Source organism: Magallana gigas, chromosome 3, assembly GCF_963853765.1.
Source record: "Magallana gigas chromosome 3, xbMagGiga1.1, whole genome shotgun sequence".
Classification (NCBI taxonomy): Eukaryota; Metazoa; Mollusca; class Bivalvia; order Ostreida; family Ostreidae; genus Magallana; species Magallana gigas.
This window is the reverse complement of record NC_088855.1, coordinates 32,606,025-32,626,249: the sequence shown is the minus strand read 5'-3', so window position 1 is coordinate 32,626,249 and position 20,225 is coordinate 32,606,025. Positions and strand designations below refer to the sequence as shown.

The following is a 20,225-nucleotide window of genomic DNA, read 5'->3' as shown; positions in this document are numbered from 1 at the left end:
CCATACTCCAAAAACTGTAGGGCAACGCATGACTATACAGTTTAAATACAGTTCTTGAACAAGGTGACACAAACGCTAAGAAATCTGGGGACTTTTGATCATAATTTGTCACCATGTCTTAGGAACAATTAGTATAGGCTTGTTTAGTAGACCAATGGATTAACCAACAAATTCCAACATGGCTCCGGTATTTTTTGAAAAGACATTGACTCAGCGCAATTTGTCTATCGATGTTTATACATGACAACCAGTGGTAGTGCACATGCAGCACTATAGAAAAGCATGCATGTTTTACAATTCATTTGGTGCAAACTGGAGGTGCAAAAACTTTGGGGCCATGTCAAAATTAATTCTAAGGCTTTACGCAGAGATAAGGGGGGATGTTTTATGACGGCTCTTTTTTTTCTTAATATGTTATCCGGAGTAATTAGAGGTATCCTGGAATGCGGGATATTGTTTTCCTATCTTTTGTCACATCAAAAGAAAGTTTCCCATAATACCCTGCTGATAAAGTGCTTAGTCGTTCCCCTGTGCTACCAACTTATACCACCCTGAAGCAATAAGGTGATTTGGAAGAAACCAAATGTCAAGTCTATATTTGCAATAAATAGATGCTCAAATTCTCTATCTCCTTCTTAGAGTCTCATTTTCATAACCAGGTTACATGTTTCTTTGTGGGCATATATCATGACTGTTGAGTACCCCTCCCCCAAACTAGAAAAAAAAGAAGAAAAAAAAAAAGAAACCGAACATAAAAATCAAAGGTTTCTTTAATTGAAACAGAAAACTACATCAGTAGATTCCAAGTAGCAATTAAGACAGTCCTGTAGACAATTGAACACTTGACTCAAAATGATGTTCTTTTCCTTTTTCAATCAACGCTGACACCACGCTCTTTGAAAATGAAACAAGGCTTATAATAATCCATTCATAGGCGCAGCAGGAACGGGAGACATTCTATCAGCAATGATGTAACCTTAAACAAGAGATTGATGAAGATCCCTCAAACTCTATACGGTTGTGTCGATATCGGTGAATAATATTGGTCTGTATTCATAGTAAATTATGTGCTTTCTAACTCAAACTTTGGAGGTTCCATATGGGCAATTAAGATTTCTTTATTCAGGGGGTTTACAGTTGAAAAAACATATTGTTTCTAAAAATCTCATTCATTAGATCGATATATCAATGCCTTCAAAGAATCTCGGGATGGTCCTTCATAGTTAATGTCTGGATATTCTGATTTCCGTGCAGGCGTCAGTTCAAATATCAAACAGAGGCAAATCTCTTAATGGAATGGAAGGAGAGCATATTTTCATTCATAATACTCTATCCCTGTTTTAGATTTTAATATTTCCAAGTTTCATGGCTGGTAATGTTGTCAGATGTCACATTAAGCTATGAGCAACTGGGTGGGTATATAAACCACATAGCAACCATAGCATTATGGAGTTATCTGGTATTGGTATAATCGGGCTATATCAATTCAGATAGTATACCCCTTAACTTGATATACTCTGTAGCGAGATTATTTCATATATCTTGGTTGATTTATAGACAAATAATTGTACAATATATTGCAAAATGATACCATATCTCTTCAAAAGAGCTAAAATCTAACCCCATAATTGTAAAAAGATTTATATTATTACTATACTCATATCTCGAAAAAATCACAGCCTAGCAGAGTTTTTATAGTGTAATAGAAGACTCCAAACCCCATAAGCATGAAGATTTACATATATTAGCTACAGAGGAGCATAATAGATATGATGGTATTAAAATACATAGACTGTCAAAAACTTATTATAATCCTCAGTTAGGTAATTGAAGTTCATATTCCAATGAAGTCGCAACATACAGCGATAAGAAGGCTTCATAATCTTGTATATGAACTGTATACATCCGAGAGATACACCAATGCTGATATATCCAAGATCTTCAAAGAACCCTGTATCAGCTAGTACAGATATATGACTTGGAAATGTTCCCTCTTTTAAAAATTTTTAATTAAATTCCTTACAATTTCAAAAAAGGTCATACATCAAATTTTAATATTTGAAATAATAGAATTGTGGACTTCAAAACTTATGCTCTTTTCAGAGGCAATAGTGCCCTGTTCTATTTGCTTTATCCCAGTCGCCCCCCTACACTTAATCTAAGATCATTTCCTAAACATCTGATGTTTCACTTATTAAAGGGTCCCCTCCTCTTCTTTCGCCTATCTGCTGGCTTTTATAGAGCTAGAAGACAGACCAATTGACCTTTATGATTCCAAATGCATAATCTTGTTAAAATGAAAAAACACTTTATCTGGACTGCTCTCCTTTGAAGATCTCATGCTTGTATTTACACAAGATTAAGTCCAACATTCACTTTTCTTCTGTCCATGTCCAAGTGTCATATTTTTTCACTAGCTACTCAGAGCCATGCCTATCTGGGACTGGAATTTGCTTTACTAAAAGGGCGCATAACAGACGTGGGGATTACTTCAGATCTCGCTGGTGTGACCAACAAAAATACCTCAGGAAATATTTTTGACTTCAACAAATCTGTTTCACATCTTCACGATATTCTACATACACACGTCACAGCCCATTTTTCACTGTACAATAACCTATGATCATAACTCATAACTGGCCATATATAAACCTTAATGATTCAAAGTATTAAATTTATGTCCCACTTTCCTCCCCCAAACACATTAAAATGTCACAAAGAATATATAGCGAGCTATTGTTTATATTCACTCTCCATATGAAAAGAGTATAGCCCTCTTTCTTTGCTGGTGTAAAAGGGTCAAGTCGCTTCCTCAGACTATGAATTTAGGGCTTGAGACTGGAAACAATAAATCAAAAGGATGTTAAATATCTCTCACAGATGGATGAAGACCTACAGATTGTTAAACCAGTTCCAAATCTCATTAATACTGAAAATGGGGTTACCGTGGATTTGGTGGGGTTTTTTTTTTCAGGAATCTTGAAAAAACCACATGCTGACCTACAAGGGAGTCATATGATGTAAGAATTATAGGAAAATTGACTAACACAATTAGTGGGCATCTGTTAATATTACAAAACATTCAGTGTTGTACCCATCCTAATACTATTACAAGGTAGTTAGACTAAAAGAGAGGAACATATGATTTGACAATGTGCCCAAATTCAAGGGTCGTGAATTTTGAATAGAAGTCATGTTGAATTATGAGTTAAATATGTCTTGAATATGATATATCCTTTCAGTGAAAATTAAATTGTAATTGAATTTTAGTTAATAATTTTGGAAATTCTGAAGACAGCTATTGCAAGCTTTGTTAAACAACCAAGCCAGCTTTTAAGCTTCCTAATTTTTTTTCTTAAACAGTGAGGCTGGGGACTGACAGCACTATGAGTTTCAATACACATTAATTCCATTATATTTTTTTCTCAAAGGGAACCAACTGTTGATAAGACATACAGCCATAAAATCTGCTGCTGCAGCAACTCCCACCATTCATCAACCACCCAGTCAGCAGCCAGCAGACGGTGCGCCACGGAGTGCCACGTGCCAATGTTTTTGTTTATCTGAAGAATTTATTTAACAACACATCCGAGGTGTCAAAGGAACCAGCCCCCAGGAGCGAGCTTTCACAGCTCAGGGGGACATTAACCCACTGCCTGTGTTTGTTTTAATGGAGGATACATGTTTAAAGAACTCAGTTAAAACAACATTTCTACACCATACTGATAAAATTACTTCTGATACCCTGCCATGTTACACAGACAATTACAAGACTCCCAACCCCCAAATCTGTGGAGGTGCACTTATATACATGCATTTATAAATAACTTATTAATAACAAATCCTCTTTCTTATAGAAATTCCTTTTTATCTTCTTGCATGTAGTTACTGCAACTTCCCTGAAAACAGTTTATGGTCTTTGGTACACCATAACAATTTTAGCTAAGAAATGGGCTTGATTGAGAAAAAAAAATGCACTCCCCCATCTCTGCCCCTTTTTTCTGAGAACAAAATTATATAACTTAAAACTGCTATCTTCCATCTTTCATTCTTTTTGGATATCAAAGTTCAAAGTGCATCACGTATTATTTTAAATTTTGAAAATAGTTACACTTAGCAAGCATCCTCTTTGGAATTGAATTCACCCAAAAAGTTTATCAGTCTATGAAAGGGAGACAATTCACTGAATTAATTCTGCCTTGTGGAATCCAAAGCAATGTTAATGCAAGGCACAGGACACCATCTACAATGTACCAAAATCTGCTCATCTGTAACAGGATATATGTATATATAATAATGCACTATGTCCATAAGGCAGTGTAGTGTGTCTTGTCTTCAATAAGAGTTGAATTAAATAATCTATAAGGCAATACATTTAACATCCAGTTTTTGAACCTTTTGTTGCATAATATATAACCCATATCTACTATGGATTAATTTAAGGTACACTGCAAAGTGCCTTACTTTTTCCTTATATGATATACTTTTGGGGTTTCAGATTTCATACATAAGTTTTCAAATACTTCTGTTAGATCAAATTCATTATCTACTACTTTGAGCTGCATGTATTTGTTATTCAGTTTCAAATACTAGTAATGCATCCACAAGCCAGAATAATGGTGCCTTTCTTTTAGAAGAATCTGAACTTATATCCATACCAGACGGTACATGTACGCTAGTCCAGTCCTCTCCCCTAGCTGACCTCTGGGTTTATCTAGACAGACAAACACAAGGATGAGCTCCTTGATCGCCCGGTATAAATTTTTGTCCCAGAAAGGATTTTTTGCTTAAAATTAATGGCTGTCATCAAAAGAATACAAGCAATGGTATAAGAGCTCCTATATTTTAGCCAAGTAAACATCGTTATTTGACCAAAGAAGTCCATTTTAACTTTGTCCTCAACACGGGTCAAATAGAGTCCACACGAGGGTCAATATTGTGAACTTGGATTTATGAGGTAGTTATAACTCTGAAGGATCCATCATTTGCAATTTTAAAAATAGATTAATATCACTTGCTGCGTATATTCTTTTTCACATGGAATGATGAAATACCAGTATGTACTAAAAGGTTCTGCTAAGATTTAGAGGGAATATTTAATGTTAATTAAAAGGAAAAGAACTGAGATTTGGACAATTTAAATAGAAGTAAAATACAAAAATGGAATACACAATGCAAAGTTGTTCTTCAGGTAGAATTCTTCAAAAACTGCATCAAAACCCAGACCATTTACTGCTGAATTTCCACATATCTACAAACTTAACACTCATAAACTTATTAATTAGTTGAATTAAGACATACGTTTAACTACATTACAGAGATATAGGTATTTTCCTGGAGGTGATTTTATTAGGTTCAATGCTCTCTCTCTCTCTCTCTCTCTCTCTCTCTCTCTCTCTCTGCATGGACAGAGAAAAAAATCAGTAGGGGGGATTCTTCCCCTTCAAAACTTCCAACCAAGTACATCATCAAGTTTTCAATTTTTCACAAAAACTCATCACCATATCTTTTTCATGACACAACTTGAACCTATCATACATATGTAATTGACCACACAAGCAGACGGTGAAGCAGATGTTTCAGACACACATCTATTTTCCTTGTGTCACTGGGGCACTGGGTTCTTTATAATTTTTATCTCTGGGACACTTGTCATATATATTATAATTTTTCCACTGAAGAGGGAATGATGGGCATGCAATTTAATGTCAAAAAACTTCTACACAATAACCTTTCCATACAGTTCTCCGTCTGTGACCCTCAATGCTGAAAATTTTGTACAAGTATATTTAGGTACATATTTTCCATTAAAAAGCCATAATTATACCAAATTTTAAGTTTCTTACTGTTACTTATTCCTCATTTAAACTAATCTATCAATAAAAAAACCCATTCTCCCTTGAAGAAATCAATCTATTACTAACTCAACTTATGACATCCAATGCAGGTCAAGAAAATAAAGTCCCTACCAAGAAAATGCAAAACCTAGATTTTGTTATAAATATAAACTCACAATATTAATGAATTTACATTTCTGATTCATCAGCTTTAATGTGCCACAAAGACTCTTGTACAAGAATTAAACCCAACAATTGAGGGATTAATTAGATTCTGATTCTATTAAAAAGTTTATCTGACAGATCCCTAACAAATTTCACCGATATAATTTTTGTGGATTTGTTGTTGCTTGGAACCATCATCCCCATCTTGCAGTCTAACAAGTGGTCTCCCACTTCACCTGAACACCTTCATGACATCTATCCCACATTAATACATCTGCAGTGACATATGTCATGTTAAGGACGACTCAAGCTCTGAACTACAGGGGATGGAGATTTCCCCCTCATCCCCGCGCTCGCAGTGTAAAATGAACAAAATTACTGAATGACAACCAAAGAGGTTTGTCAAACTGTTAAAGACGCCTTTTCTAAAAGTACACCTTGCTTTGATGAACAGAGAAATTATTTTGTCAACTGCTTAATTAATACTGTATTCATTTCAGAATATTTCTAAAAATTACATCTCATTTATATTAGCTTTTTTCGTAATATAAAAGATGGGAAAATTATTAGCAAAAACAAGAAACCATTGATCAAAATTTTTCAACTGATGGGTCTTGCAAGCAAAAAAAAAATCTGCTGCAATAAGAAAGGTAAAATTTTTGTTGAGAAGTGGGTTTATGTAAATGACAACTTACCAGCAATATGTAAAACTTTGCCATTCATAAATCGGGATTTGATATGTCTATGAATTAAACGTATCTACCCATTGAGAAAAGCTTATCATCAATTTATAGAAGATATTCTCACCCAGGTATCAACGTTCGAGAGACCATCCATGAAATTCAATACCCACGACTACGATTTTAACCCAATTTTCATCAATGAGCAGATCAAATTATTGCACATTAATCATGACGGCTTTCCTTTTTAATTTGAGGTTTTCATATTACTCTCCAACTGAATGAAATATGGCCACCTTTCAATTTTTTGATTAATTTTCTAGAAGGAGGTCAAGTCAGGTAATACCTGCATATCAGATACCTTCTATTGTTACAGTCACCATGTTTTTATATATCTCAAAAAAATTCATCAGTGTTTAATGAAACAAAATAAATGGGCAAATCTGCCTATAAGTGGGTTCCGAAATATCAAGTTTCTAGATTTGAAAGTGATGACAAAAACGCTGTAAAATATTAGAAATTACAGTCCACAATAAATCAGAAACGTGGCTGAATTTAAATACAAACGACAAACACACCTGTGAAATCATTATTTTTTCAACAAATATCTATATGCAAAGTTTAGTGAAAATCACTTAATCGTTTCAGATAAATGTTTTTATAAGTCACAGGTGAACATACTTCATCTCCATATGTTAGACCAACTGAGCTCAATCCACCAAGTTTTACCCATATGTGTTTAAAAGGTTTTTGTCATAAAAATTAATGTTTGAAACCTTATAACTCAGTTTCTCTTAAACCTAATTTGTTAACAAGGGCAATTTACATTTATATATGATAGCAATCCTCCTTAAGTATACACATTCATTATATATCCAAAAATGTGTAACTTATCAATCAAGATTTTTTATGGATCGAGTCTTATAATTTAAACATACAGAAAAAATGAAAACCTGCATTTTTCATCTAGCTGTCTAAGCACTTGTGCAAAAGGTGTTTGCACCATGCAACTCGGTACTAATACCAGTAACTGGAAATGATTTTATCTGCATTTAAGAGTTGGCTTTTATTTACGTGTAAATTATTAAAGGAGATTAAGAGATGTGTTTATACATCAAACATTTACAATAATCAACAGAATCTCACATTAACTTTCATCCGGAAATGTCCACACACCGGCATCAAAAGCCTCTAATAAGAATGGACATGGAGTCCATTAAAACCAAGCCCCTGTGCGAAAAAGACCATAATAATTTCTTGATAGGAACAAAAGAGAATTAGGATAAAGAGACGGTGCCAGGGACCCCTCTCAACCACCCTCACCTGACAGGTATACGACCTAAATGTCATTAAAGTTGTCACCAACAAAAAGACAAACCAAAAGACACTACAATGTGTGGAAAGTCAATGATGGGGAGAACTTCACAGAGAAATACACTTGTTGCAATCATCTCACATGAAAGCCAATTAATTCAAATATGTAAAGGCTCAAAGGAAAAATATGATTCTATGATTTACTGGTATATTAACAAATAGCAAAGCAAGAGAATTTGTAATCATAGAAGATCGGTAGCAAACAGCTTCACAATGACCTGTTTTATGTAAATAATTTATGCAATAATGCCTGTTATGAAGTGAACGTTTGTTATTTAACAGAAAAATGTTAACTTTTATATTTGTTCAGTGAAATCTTTCTGAGGCAAATCAATTCATGTGATGTCTTTGGTTTGTGACAAGCAGAGCAGTGTAAGAGTCAGGGGGTGCAGCCACACACACAAGCTTTAGAGGGAGTGATTTTTCAAAAAGTTCACCAAAAGTTTAGAAGATTTACAAATCAAACAATACCATTTTTATTCTCCCCTGAATTTCACTAAACAATCAAGTTAAATAGGGGATTGAGAATGCACTTGTATTAAAATGCTAATCTTATTAATTTAACATGGTTGAAGTTAATCAAGTAAAAAATATTACTTTGATTTTTGTCCCCTCTGGCTTCTAAAATGACACATTAGCCATATACAATGGTGCCTGCAGTTTTCATTCCATGTCCAAATATATGCGAGTCACAAACTTTTTCAATGGAATTAAGAAATCTTAAACTAAATTTGAAATGACTAGCAGACAGATTTACTTTCAAAACAAAAACTTTACCTATAACTTTAAAATCTCTTAATCCTGGTACTAAATAATCTCATTCAAGATATAATTAGTTTATGAATAGTTGTGGTTGCAATGGAAAAAAATTAAAATTATATGTCAACAAAATGATAAGGTTTAATTGAACTTAATTTTTGCTCTAAAAATGGCGCAAATGTCTGATCCATTATACAAATACATGCATTGTGGGAGCAATGGAGATTGAATGGTATCACAGACAATGATCAAAATTCGACATGGATTTGTCTGGGAAAAAAATTTGAAGTTATTTTACTTTTGAGAACAGTTGAATTGATATCAGTAAAGCTTACTTTCAATTGAAAATATAAATTCATGCATGTAGCTATGGTATCAAAGAGTTAAACTGAAGAGTGTATTTGAAGGATTCTTCTCTAAATTGAAATATTTTAAAGTTTGCTTTTGCAGTGATTGCAGACAAACACTACAAATTATTATCCCCAAAAAATTTCTGAGAATTAGGCACCATTGAAAGCACTCTATTGTATCTGTAAAGAAAATTGTACTCGAAGTTCATCTCAAACAACACCTCATAACAGAAGAATATGCATTGTGCAGACGCACCTTATCAAAGAACACAGCTTTGCAATAATAATCCAACTTCCTGTCTGCAGAAACTAATATTGCACAAAGGCATAATACTGTTTGCATGTAGGTAAACTAATCCAAAGCCCCTTGCACTGCGGGATATTTTATATATATTACATAAAAAATCTGACTTCAAAAAATAATCTGCTAAAAAGCATTTTATTACAACCCCTGCATTAAATTAAAATAATTTGAAATGAATCCCATCTATAAAATATTGTGTGATTTTGTCAAAGCATTAAAAGCCAGTTTTGTGTAACAATGATAAGGGAATGAATGCGTGCCTCCATCTGACAGTTCTGACAGCCGCGGACCACCACTCCCAGACTCGGCCACTGTGGCACATTTTAGCTCACCTTCACAATACTCTGCATGCAATGTATAACCAAATTTTGTCTATAATTACATTTAGCATGCTTATTTTAATCTTTTATTTTGAAGTGCCTCTTGTAATACCAGTATATAAAAAAGAGCAGAAAATTTTTAAAATAAAATTTTTTCTTCAACTTTTTTATTATTTTTTTAAAACAAACCATTACAATTTCCTAATTATTAAAAGCACTCCGAGTAAGTGTACTTTGTTTCCCATGAATATAAACACGGTTTACTTGTTCTCACACTTCATTAGTTATTTTAATTATGACATGTATACAATATTTTGTTCTAATCTAATGAACACACATTGTGAAACTTTATCTTAGATTGAGCTATACAGGCCTCTTGAGCAACACCTGCAGATTGTCAGACAGCTATGATGTTCAGTTAGATAAATTAAATTTTCCCTGTCAACTGCAAAAAATGCTAATTGCATACAATGAGCTCAGTACAATGGAAAAATAATGGTGGCCCCTTTATAGGTTATCTGTGCAACATCTTATTTTTTGTTGTATGCTCTCTTACAAAAAAACCAGTAGAATATGATTGATTATGTGTAAGGCTGAAACATTTTTGTAGACAAAAACCCCTTTAAAGTGCAATAAAAAGTTTTTATTAAGTATCTCAGACACTGCAAACAAGAATGCACGTCGTATAGAGTTTGCATCTGTGGTTGTCACACAAGGGTCGATGCGCATCTCGTTTGTGACAGGGGTCATATATAAATTTGTTGATTATCAGATATACGGAGTTAATTTACAATTACACCAATTGCATTTTAACCATGGCATAAATGCTCTATGGGTGGCAGGTATGTTTAACAAAAAGATAAAAGATGTCTTGAAGAACTTCTTTATTGTGTGAAGTGCTATAGGCCACCCAAAAACACAAGCCTGTTCTGTTTTACAAGATAAATGATCCAGTCTATAAATTTTACAATGTAAAGAAATTTCATTAATTATTTTGACATTTTTGTAAAACTTTTAACTTTTAAGCCAAAAAAAAAACTGAAGTGAACACAAGACCGAACGCACATGAATTTGATTAAAATATACTGCATGACAAAAGTTATCAAAATTGGCGATCATCCTTCCCAACTGAACCTCATTCATTAGAGAGGAAAGTAATCAAATACATTAAACATTAAAATAACCTTTTAAAAAAATATAAAATGCTATCAGAGATACATGTAGCAACCGCTGTGGTATCGTTGGGCCTGAGTTTCAGCACCCAAAGATTGTAAGAAACCTTTAACTCACAGTTACCACTACTTTTCAGACTGCCTTTGTGCAGCATTAGCTAAGCCAACATAAATTTTAAAAAAATCAATTTACCACATAGATTCCATAGATTTGTAATAAAGAACTTTATCTATTTCCTTCAACATTCTTATATTCTTATTTGCAATATCCATTCTTAACTAAAGAGGCCCGCATATGATATCAAATACAAATTTAATTTGTCAAAATAAAAAAAAACCATAGATCACAGTAATTTATAATAGAAATTTGTTTTCATTCCCTAGGATACTTATATAGACAAACCAAAGACATTGACAGTGTAAGTATAGTTAAAAACAATGAAACTCATCAACCAATACCCATTGACTTGTAATTTCTTTAATATATTAAAAACAATCCAATTTTACAGAAAAGACTGGAAATATCTATAACTGATGATAAATACCAGCCATAACAAACCATAACAGTAACTTTAATACATGTAATAAAATTCCTATTCAGCAAAACGATGATGCAAACCAAAGACCTCGTTCAACATGGGAAACTTTTCCTTCAAAGATAAAACAAAGTCTTGAAAATTTACCTCCAACAAATTCCGACAAGTTGCCAAAATTGTGGAGCACTGCACGCAACCTTATTGTTGTCTCCGTCCTTGTAATCAAGGAGATGTAAATAAAGCCTCCCGAAAGACTAAACCACACCAAGGAATTCTCCTATAAAACAATACCACCTGGCCACAACCTCGCTGTGTATTGTTTCACAGACCCCCCTAACCAACGTGTGTGTTTGGACAATGATCTGGTAAAGAAGGGGTCATGATGAAGTGCCAATGAAAGGAAAAGCTCACAAAATTCAAATGCTGACATTTATGGACTACCTACTGCTTTGTTGAGGAAGTTTATTTGAGGCTTGTAGAACTGCATAAGTTTAAGGAACTACAATATAGATTCATGCTGCAAAGCTGCTGCAACCTGCAGCATCAGTCACTTGTTAATTGTGTTATGTGTAAATATGCGGAATTTTTAGCCTCTCGAGATGCCAATTGCTTTGCTCTAATACACTGTAAGAATATCATAAAATATCTGTTATAGCAAAAACTCTTCAGTTTATGTTTCCAATAGTCTGCACTGAAGAATCCCATTCATGCCATGAATTACTGCATTGATGAATTATGCAAGGAAGTGACATATCTTTGTATTTGCATGAAGCTGAGACAAGCAATACAAGTTGCATGTACTATTCATCATGAAACGCAATCCTTTTTTGTGTAATGTTTAACGTGCATATAAATTGCATCTTATGATGACCCTTTATATATTTTGTCAAAAAAATTATATGACCTTCACCCTTTAATGATTTTTTTTTCTCTTTAACCTTGACCTTTGTTAAACATTCCTTTGCCTTAATATGTCAATATATACATCCTAATGATATGTTGTGACAAAATAATGGTTAATCAACAAAATTAAATGATTAACATTAATAAAACCAAATCACTGTGACATCTGTTTTTCATGGTTTACATGTATTAATCCCTATCATAATGAAGTAGTTTTGGTTATATAAATGGATCATGGATATTGGTATGAACAGCTCAGTGGTTGAAGACTTGAAAAGTTCAATTCCTTGTCCAGCCAAACATTTTCATTTCTTTGCTAATACAACTTCAACCATGGATCTCTGACAGAACATTAATAATAAAATATGATACACTTTTTCAGTTGACCTTATGATTTAAGGGTAGATTAGGGATGAATTCAAAGCAGTTAATGCACAAAAAACAGCATTAATGTATCAGATTTTTATTTTGCAATTCTAATTCATAACTAAAGTATAATAATTATTCATTGATATCAAATTGTGCTGTGTGTCTTCAAAAGTTAAGAAAATACAAGTTAAAGTCTATATCTACAGACTGAGTTATAAAAGTAAAATATCACATTCACCTCTCCATTAAATGTCCCTGAATGTGTGATCCCTACTTTGTGTTTTGGATGGTACTTCAGACCCTATGTTATTGACAGACCTGACAGGGCACTGGATTGTGTGTATTGACATTAAGTTTCTCTGGTGGATACTGGTTAGACAGTAGCACTATTGTGTTAATTGTCTCCACATTGAGCTTCTTTGGGGCATGTTTTTACTTTCTCAATGAATGAGTGTTCATGATTACAGTCTGTAGATATGAAAGATATATTCTGACAGAAAAGGTGACGAGGGGACTTTGGTATGTATTTGTAAAATACAATGCAACCAATCCACAATGTAGCCAATTCATACCAACTCACAGCAACCAACCAATTCACTTTGCAACCTATCCATATTGCAAACAATTTAGGCTGCAACTAACCCACACTACAGCTAGAACATACTGCAACACATTCACACAGCAACAAATTCATCCACACTGCAACCAATCCATATTGCACCAAATCCACATTGCAACCAATCCACATTGCACCAAATCCACACTACAACCCATCATTCCACAACCTGAAGCAAATCCACACTAAATCCAAACCACATTACATCCAAATCACACTGCAACCAAACTAAACTGTAACCAATCCACACTTATGATCCAAATCCCCCAAAAACCAATCCACACATCATCCAAACTATTGACACTTTCACCCCCCTCTTTTGGATAAAACCTACACAATAAATCCATAGAGAATTACATCTAATGCCCATCAAGGAGACAATTAAGTTAGTGAACTTCTAATGTATGATTTCTTTGGTTCTTTGGGTCAATAAAACAAGCTTATTCTAAACCACTTCAAATGACAAATCTCCCAAATACTGCATTAAGACACATTTTGGATGGCACCATTCAGACTAGCTACTTTTTTCCATTATAAATCGTCTTTTAATGCAAAATAGCATATAAATATACTACCATGCTACATAATTAAGTTGCCATGCAAGATTATAGTAAAAGCCTTATAAAAATGTATGTAAAGGTTCTAAATTTTCATTCTCTTTAGGTATACAAATTTTTCTTATCATTTCTAAGTATACCAGTAGCTGCAAGTTTGTCAGTTAAAAAGTTGAATAAAATGCACAAGTATGCATGGTATCCAGTTAACAGTGCAATATTAAATGTATATTATCATCATAAAATTTCAAACTTCAAAGGTCAAATGGCATAACCTTTATTGGTATTTCAAAATATGAAACTTAAAACCATTGGTTATTTGCTCAACTCACTACTGGTAGTTTAGTCATGCTTGTAAAACCAGTACCAATTGTACATGCATAATATACTGTTAATAAAAAATATGATGTCCCCAAAAATTGTACAAAAACTTTATATAAATGTTGAAATAAAAAAAAACAACCTAATAAAGTATTTTTATCAAATTGATTTATCATAAATCATTTTTTAAAAATAATTTTAAAAAGTTCATAATTTTTAGCTGGTACCTATACAATCTAATTTTAAAATAAGAATCATGGTCTTAAAAGATGTTTTTTAATAAATTAACACTAAGTTGTAAGTTATTAAAAGATTTCCATAACAAAGGGGTCATCATATTGTCAGAATACATGCAAGATTAAAAAAAGAAAACCAAAAGTTTTAATTCACAGTTACACAAAGTTTCCATAAAGGTTGCAAAGCCAAATTAACATATAAAGGTAAAAAAAAAAAGAACACACAATTGTGAAAACCAATTAACTAAAGTGTAAAGATAATTAAATTCCACAATAAAAAATCTATGGATCAAGGCTATCAAATGGTTGGATTCCAATTAACAACCCGTCGACCTTGACACTGCTATTTACCCTGGAATAATATGTCTATAATATCTTTAGATTTGGAGACCAGGGATCAAAGGATTACCAATATCTCATCTTATCTGGAGGAGAAAGCACACTGTTACACCAATATCTTGCACAAAATTTAATGAACAGATTTAAAACAAACTTGTCACATCTGTGTCACCTTAAACTTTCAAACAGTCCTCTCCGTTTTGGAGACAGAAAATTTTTTCGTACACCGTTGATGCAATACAATTAAATCGTTTTACGGAGTTCTTTGAAACAGACTTGACAAGGTTCACGAAGTCTTGGAAAATCAGGTGGCATATTTTACGAGATACTTAACAACATTACTATCAGATAAAACATGCAACTTTATCTTCTGGCGGTGCATGATAGCTATTGCAATATTTAACACGCAGGCAAAATATAAGGGGAAATAAGAAGAATATACTTACATAGCAGAAACCCCACACACTTGCAATGATCATTGTTTCATTCAAGTCTCATATAATCCATTCATAGGATAAACATTATCTTCAACATCTTCTCTTCACATTTTTCTGATCTGGTTTTTATGATTTCAAGATTCCCCTCTCTTTTTTTCTATCAATCTTTTCTCTCTATTGCAGTTTTTCTTTCGTTTGAAATGCTGAGTTTTTTTGCAAATGTTTCTCGTATCATACCTTGAATTACAATTAATTACTCATGATATGAATGAAATCGTTTTGTCAGTAAGAAGTGTTTGGCTACATTTAATTTCTGGCATACATCTATTTCTCAGAGGGCTCTCACTCTCTCTCTCTTAATGTTTATCATAACCTGCCAGGCAAACTTCAGAATTCTTCATCCATTAAAAAAAATGACAACTTTTTAATCTCTGCAATTCTGAAAACTTTCTTCAAATTTCATGCCCTCTGTCATATTTTGGTATTTGCCAATGCATCTCTTTCACTCTTTTATCACCAAATCATTAAAACAACTGCTCCAAACTCTGTCTAAACATCAATCAAAAATAAGCCTCCTTCAGCAAATGTAAAAACTGCAGCATCACATATACATCTCCTACTATATGAACAAACAAACTATTACAGCACTTCATAAAATGTTTGCTGGATTAAATAATCATGTAAATAATTCCCACTTAAATTTGTCACAATCAAACACCCAAATCAGCAGGTTTAATAAGTCAACAAGAAAAATCAAGAGTTTAAGTAGTCCAAAATGTAACAAATTCATACTATACACCAGAAGTGTGCATTATAGTAAAAGGCCGTCAGCCAATCAGGAATCGGCTAACAACAGGTAGCTTATACCACAGAAATTTGATAACAGTGTCAAAATTATTAAAGGGCCAGAGAAGCTATAACAAAAAATACCTTTGCTCTCTGTGATACTCAGACTATACTAATACACATACCTTGAGGAGTATAGAACTTCATAATACATATATACAAAAACCATGTGCACTCAATTTTGAAAGCTGAGCAGAGCTAGAGAAATGCAGACCTTGCAATTTCCGAGCCATGTTCAATAATTGGGGTGTTACCTTTGAGTTTTACCATTATCTATTTCTCTCCTTAAAAAATATTTTTTTTTATAAGAAAAGACAAGATTTAAACAGTTTTATTATTCTTTTAGGGTAGGAAAATATCTCTCAAGAGAAATTTCTGTCACGACTGAATAATAAAAATTGCTTCACAAATGCAGTTTTCAAATACGAAGCAGAGAGGGATATATGTTGTGTTATTTAAACAGGTTAAAATTTGATGCATTTTAATCCTAATGACATCCAATGCATTCATTGTTATTTACCTCCAAACTTCTCATTGAATAATACACTTTAGTGAGGAATTCATTGCACATTATTGCCCCGTTATTCTGAGTGCCACAATTTACAAAATATTTTTCTGCAATTGTGAGAACCTAATTATGTTAGCAAGAACATGTTCTAAATGGGTTGTTCTCAAAATGTCCGACAGAAATCTCGATGTCCATTGTCACACAACAAGCGATCGGGGAGAGTAGACATATTTTATGTACTAAACTACCTTTCACATGTAGAATATATCATTATGTAAAAACATTTAAAATGTATTTAAAATGTTCTAAAAAAATTTTACTCTGAAAAAAAATCATGCTTATTTGTAATTATTGCAAATACCTATTAATTTACACTAAAAACCAGACAAAGTGTGAAGGTTTTATGTTTCATTAAGATCTATTAATCGTTTGATCATTGGAAGTAACACCCTCTATATAGTTTCATAGATAAAAACTAATTTAAGTGTCATATTTTTTTGATAATAATTTAACTTTTAAAGACAAATCATTTATCTCATCTGCTAAGCAATAAGGTATATATTGTATCTGACAGTAATTCAGACTTGCAATATGGCTGGTTGCACAAATGATCAAGTGTTCTTGAACACGTACATATCGTGATTCAAGTTGGGCAATAATTAGTTAAAAATCAGTCTAAAACAGAAAATCAGTTTATCATTTCATCTCCCATGTTGCACCTGAATTCCTCCACCTTGCAATTACAACGAAGGGTAAAGATCTTTATACCTTTTTTTGGCTAAGTTGTGAGCAGGTGTGTTTCTCTTCTCTCTCTCTTCTCTCTATTTTTCTTGAAGTTCCATCAAAATTCAACCTTCATATCTAGGTAGACCATAATCATTATATAAAAAAAAGTGCAGCGAGAAACAAGATGTGAGTGATTGTAATCGAGCAAACCTAACAAGGACACCTGCAATTTTGATCATGTTCTCGACAACGTTTAATTCCAAGATGCATGCAGGTAGCTTCTATACCGATCGAAAAACCGAAAATTACGGCACATTTAATTTTACCCTGCAGTGATGCTTACATCTAAAGCAACCCAAAATTTCAAGTTAGCTATAGCTTTCCCTTCCCTCTTAACTACCGGTATAATAATCTTTCATGTAATATACTGTACTTTTTTAAAACTGGATGCAACCATAAATTATCCAACATCATTTAAATCATGTATATAATTTTCCTTTCTCTTTTGTATACTGCACAATTTAAAATCCTTTCTGAAGAAAAATTTAGCATTTAATTAAAAAAATATGGAGTAACTCCATTTTCTGGAACATTTTCGTTCAAAATAAACTTTTAAAAAAATGCTGAGTTTATATTTTTGCTATTTTCAAAACAGTTTATTTATTTAGCCCAGTTGTTGTAAGCACATGCTTTCCATATCTGTAGTCATATGAGTTTGATACTGTATGGAACGTTCACAATATCTAAATTTACAAGATTATCTTACACTCTTTTGATGGTCATATGATAAAAAAAAAAAATAAATAATCAGATCTAAACTATTCTGATTTTTTACCAGTATCTTTACATAATTCCCCCCCCCCCCACCCCATTCCAAAATTAGCAAATAAATGTCATTAACATTACAATGACTTTGACCTGAATTCTGGGAGCTGTTGGTTGAGGATAAAGGGGGGGGGGGTTAACTTGAGGGTGAATCACATGTACATATGTACATGCCTTCCGCCAGTTAGTGTTAATTTCTCATATCAATATATCTTAGATCAGTTGTACACGTTCATACATAGTTGGTTCCCGAGTAGAGTGATGTTTTCATCAACTCCTGCTTGTAGATATCAAACCACAGATTATCCCAATAGCTGTATAGCTGAATCTTACACATCAAGAAATAATAGAGACCAATTGGGAGTTATTTATTTTTCTTGGATGTATGTAAATGCTTATGACTTTGATATCTCTAGCATACTAATTAAATCTTGGATTTTGGCAAAGAATTGTACATCATCAAATAAATGTTATATACATCATAAACAGGTTCATGCATTTATGTATGGTACCAGTATATATATGAAAATAACTGCTACCAATTTTCAATTGATATAATTATTAATTACCCGGTAAGCCACAGTTTGAAAACAGAAACTCAATACTGTGTAACCATATATATACTGGTGTACGTAACATTAATTTGAAAAAGTAAAGAAATGCTAACGTTCCCAAAAGAACCACTCTTCATTAACAATAAAACTCAGTCATTGTTGAAGAAAATTGCTTACTAAGGTTTAAATTCTTGCATGAAGGTGGGCAAGGTGCATCAAGTGCATTTAAAACAAGTGGAAAAGTCGTTAGGCTAATTAGGTGTTAACACATCTATTGGCAGTCATTTTGATGGCTCATTAGGGGTAGCATTAGGTAAGAAACACACTTTCTTGTTTCATACTACTAGAAGCATCAATCGGAGAAAATTGTACTGTCCATGGTGCCAAATGTCAGCATGTTTAAGCAAAATCATATACAGGTAATAAGGGTTGTATTAAGTGTGTATGGGACTTCTCAATATTACGACATTCTTCCTATCGAAATAAATATTGAAATAAGATATAATTTCACATTTTTTTTTTTTCTCAAATTTGTAACATGACAGTGTAGCACAAAGATTAAGAGTGTAAACCACAAAAGTTGTAAGTCATGAGTTCGAATACTGCTTGAACTTTAAATAAATTTTACCAAACTTTTTTTTAAAAACAAATTGTAAAATTTTAAAAATATTCTAAAATGGTGAAAGTATTTTGAATATAATGTACTAATATCCACATTAATATTGACAGGTATCACATACCACCTTAATTCTTTGAGATGGAATAAAGGAAACTGTGTTAAACTACTGTAAACCAATTTTTATTCGCATACGCAAAATTTTCGCGATGTTAGCGAGAGCCTTGTCGTCGTGAATATTTCTCGCCGCGAAACAGTCCTTGTTGTACAGTTGTTATAACAACACGGGTATGAATAAGGTTTGGTCACGAACATAGATCGTCGCAAACCAGTTCATCAGTAATTAATCGCGAAATAAAGTTGGTTTACAGTATGTCAGGAGATGATGTAGCATTTCATCCAAAATGACATCATAATTAAGCCATTTCTTGAAAGTGGTTATGGTCTTCTTTATCTGAATATATTGCAACTTGTGTTTTGGGTTAAAAGTTTTATAACTTGAGGTAAAAACCATTTAAAGCAAATTACCAGTAATTCTCATCTCTCTTCAATTTTTATAAAAAATATTCAAAAAGCAAAACAAAATTAAAATGTATACAATGTCTCAAGAGGGGCAAAAAAAAAAAAGCACCAATACCTATTCAAAATGGGCAATTAATTCTATAATTTGGAACTTTAAACCTTTTGCACCGAGATTGAACCAGGTGAGCTACATGTAAACAGCATACATTACCAACTGGAACTAAACACCAATAAACAAGACAGGAGTCTGCAGATCTCCAGTATAGATGGGGTTGGCATGAGAAACTAGATGCATTGTCTTGTGTTCCTTTGATCTCATTAACTAGATCGTGCATTCATTCTCTTGATTTTCGACT

General features: G+C 33.0%; 1 protein-coding gene across 2 annotated transcripts in view; it reads right to left on the bottom strand.

Annotated features, from left to right (window-relative positions):
• The window catches only part of LOC105343719 (A disintegrin and metalloproteinase with thrombospondin motifs 16), a 39,235-nt gene that overhangs the window by 15,673 nt on the left and 3,337 nt on the right, over positions 1 to 20,225 (bottom strand). Inside the window, exon 1 of one of the 2 annotated variants that reach the window (XM_011451188.4) lies at positions 15,282 to 16,104. The exons of the other annotated variant lie outside the window; for it this stretch is intronic. Coding sequence (XP_011449490.3) covers positions 15,282 to 15,314 — 33 coding nt within the window. The 5' untranslated portion in view covers positions 15,315 to 16,104. Of the gene's footprint in view, positions 1 to 15,281; positions 16,105 to 20,225 lie in introns of those variants that run through there. 2 annotated transcript variants of the gene reach the window in all.